We start from the raw sequence: 1,075 nt of genomic DNA, 5'->3' as shown, positions 1-1,075 counted from the left end.
GGAAGTTTCCTGAGGGGGATCAGATGACAGGACTTTGAAAATCGATCAACGATGGTAAAAATTGTGGACATACCTTGGGAGATAGGGAGACCAGTGACGAAGTCGATAGCAATGTGAGACCAGGGGCGAGTGGGAACTGGGAGAGGATGCAACAGACCTGAGGGTGGTTGGTGTGAAGCCTTATTTCTGGCACAGGTAGAGCAAGCCAAAACATATTCTTTGACATCCTTGTGAAGGGTAGGCCACCAGAAACGTCTAGAGATCAGGGCGACGGTCCTGCTCACCCCCGGATGAGCAGAAAACTTGGCAGAATGCATCCACTGTATCAGGCGAGATCTAACAGAAGAAGGAACATAAGTTCGGTTTGGAGGACCGTTACCTGGGTCAGGTTCAGAAGCCAGGGCAGAGTTAATAAGATCGGTGATCTCCCAGGTGACCACTCCAACAGTGCAGGATGCGGGAAGGACAGGTTCAGGCGTCTCGGATTGATCAACGGAGTAAAGACGAGAGAGAGAATCGGGTTTGACGTTCTTTGATCCGGGTCTGTAAGAAATAATGAGGTTGAAACGAGAGAAAAATAGGGACCACCTAGACTGACGAGGATTGGCTTGTTTTGCAGACTGGATGTAGGCTAGGTTCTTGTGATCTGTCCAAACAAGAACCGGGTGCTCAGCTCCCTCCAGCCAGTGTCTCCATTCCTCCAATGCCAGCTTGATGGCCAAGAGTTCTCGGTCTCCAACGTCGTAGTTCTGCTCTGTGGGGTAAAGTCTACCAGAGAAGAAGGCACATGGATGAACTCTTTGATCCGCGTCGAGTCTTTTGGATAAGACTGCCCCCACACCAGAGTCGGAAGCGTCTCCTTCGAGGATGAATTGTTTAGATGGATCTGGCTGGATCAGCACAGGAGCTCTGGAAAACAAAGTCTTAAGTTTATCGAATGCTGTTTCGATAAACGTCAGGAGCATTTAAGCATCTAACGCACCGCCAACGCGCTGCTGCTGGACGCGCCGCATCAACCAATCAGAGAAGCTGATCTGGGAGCTGACAGCGAGACAGACACATTGCTGATGATACA

The 1,075-nt window shown here is 50.2% G+C and overlaps 1 protein-coding gene across 1 annotated transcript in view; it reads right to left on the bottom strand.

The window, feature by feature from the left end:
- The window catches only part of LOC107104920, a 45,266-nt gene extending 44,253 nt beyond the window's left edge, over nt 1-1,013 (bottom strand). Inside the window, exons 1-3 of the mRNA XM_015405038.1 lie at nt 983-1,013; nt 380-940; nt 74-186 (exon numbers count right to left, since the gene is read on the bottom strand). Coding sequence (XP_015260524.1) covers nt 74-186; nt 380-940; nt 983-1,013 — 705 coding nt within the window. The remainder of the gene's footprint in view (nt 1-73; nt 187-379; nt 941-982) is intronic.
- Nucleotides 1,014-1,075: the final 62 nt, after the last annotated feature.

Source organism: Cyprinodon variegatus, unplaced genomic scaffold (genome assembly GCF_000732505.1).
Source record: "Cyprinodon variegatus isolate N-32 unplaced genomic scaffold, C_variegatus-1.0 Scaffold1953, whole genome shotgun sequence".
Lineage (NCBI taxonomy): Eukaryota > Metazoa > Chordata > Actinopteri > Cyprinodontiformes > Cyprinodontidae > Cyprinodon > Cyprinodon variegatus.
This window is presented reverse-complemented; position numbering and strand designations above follow the sequence as displayed.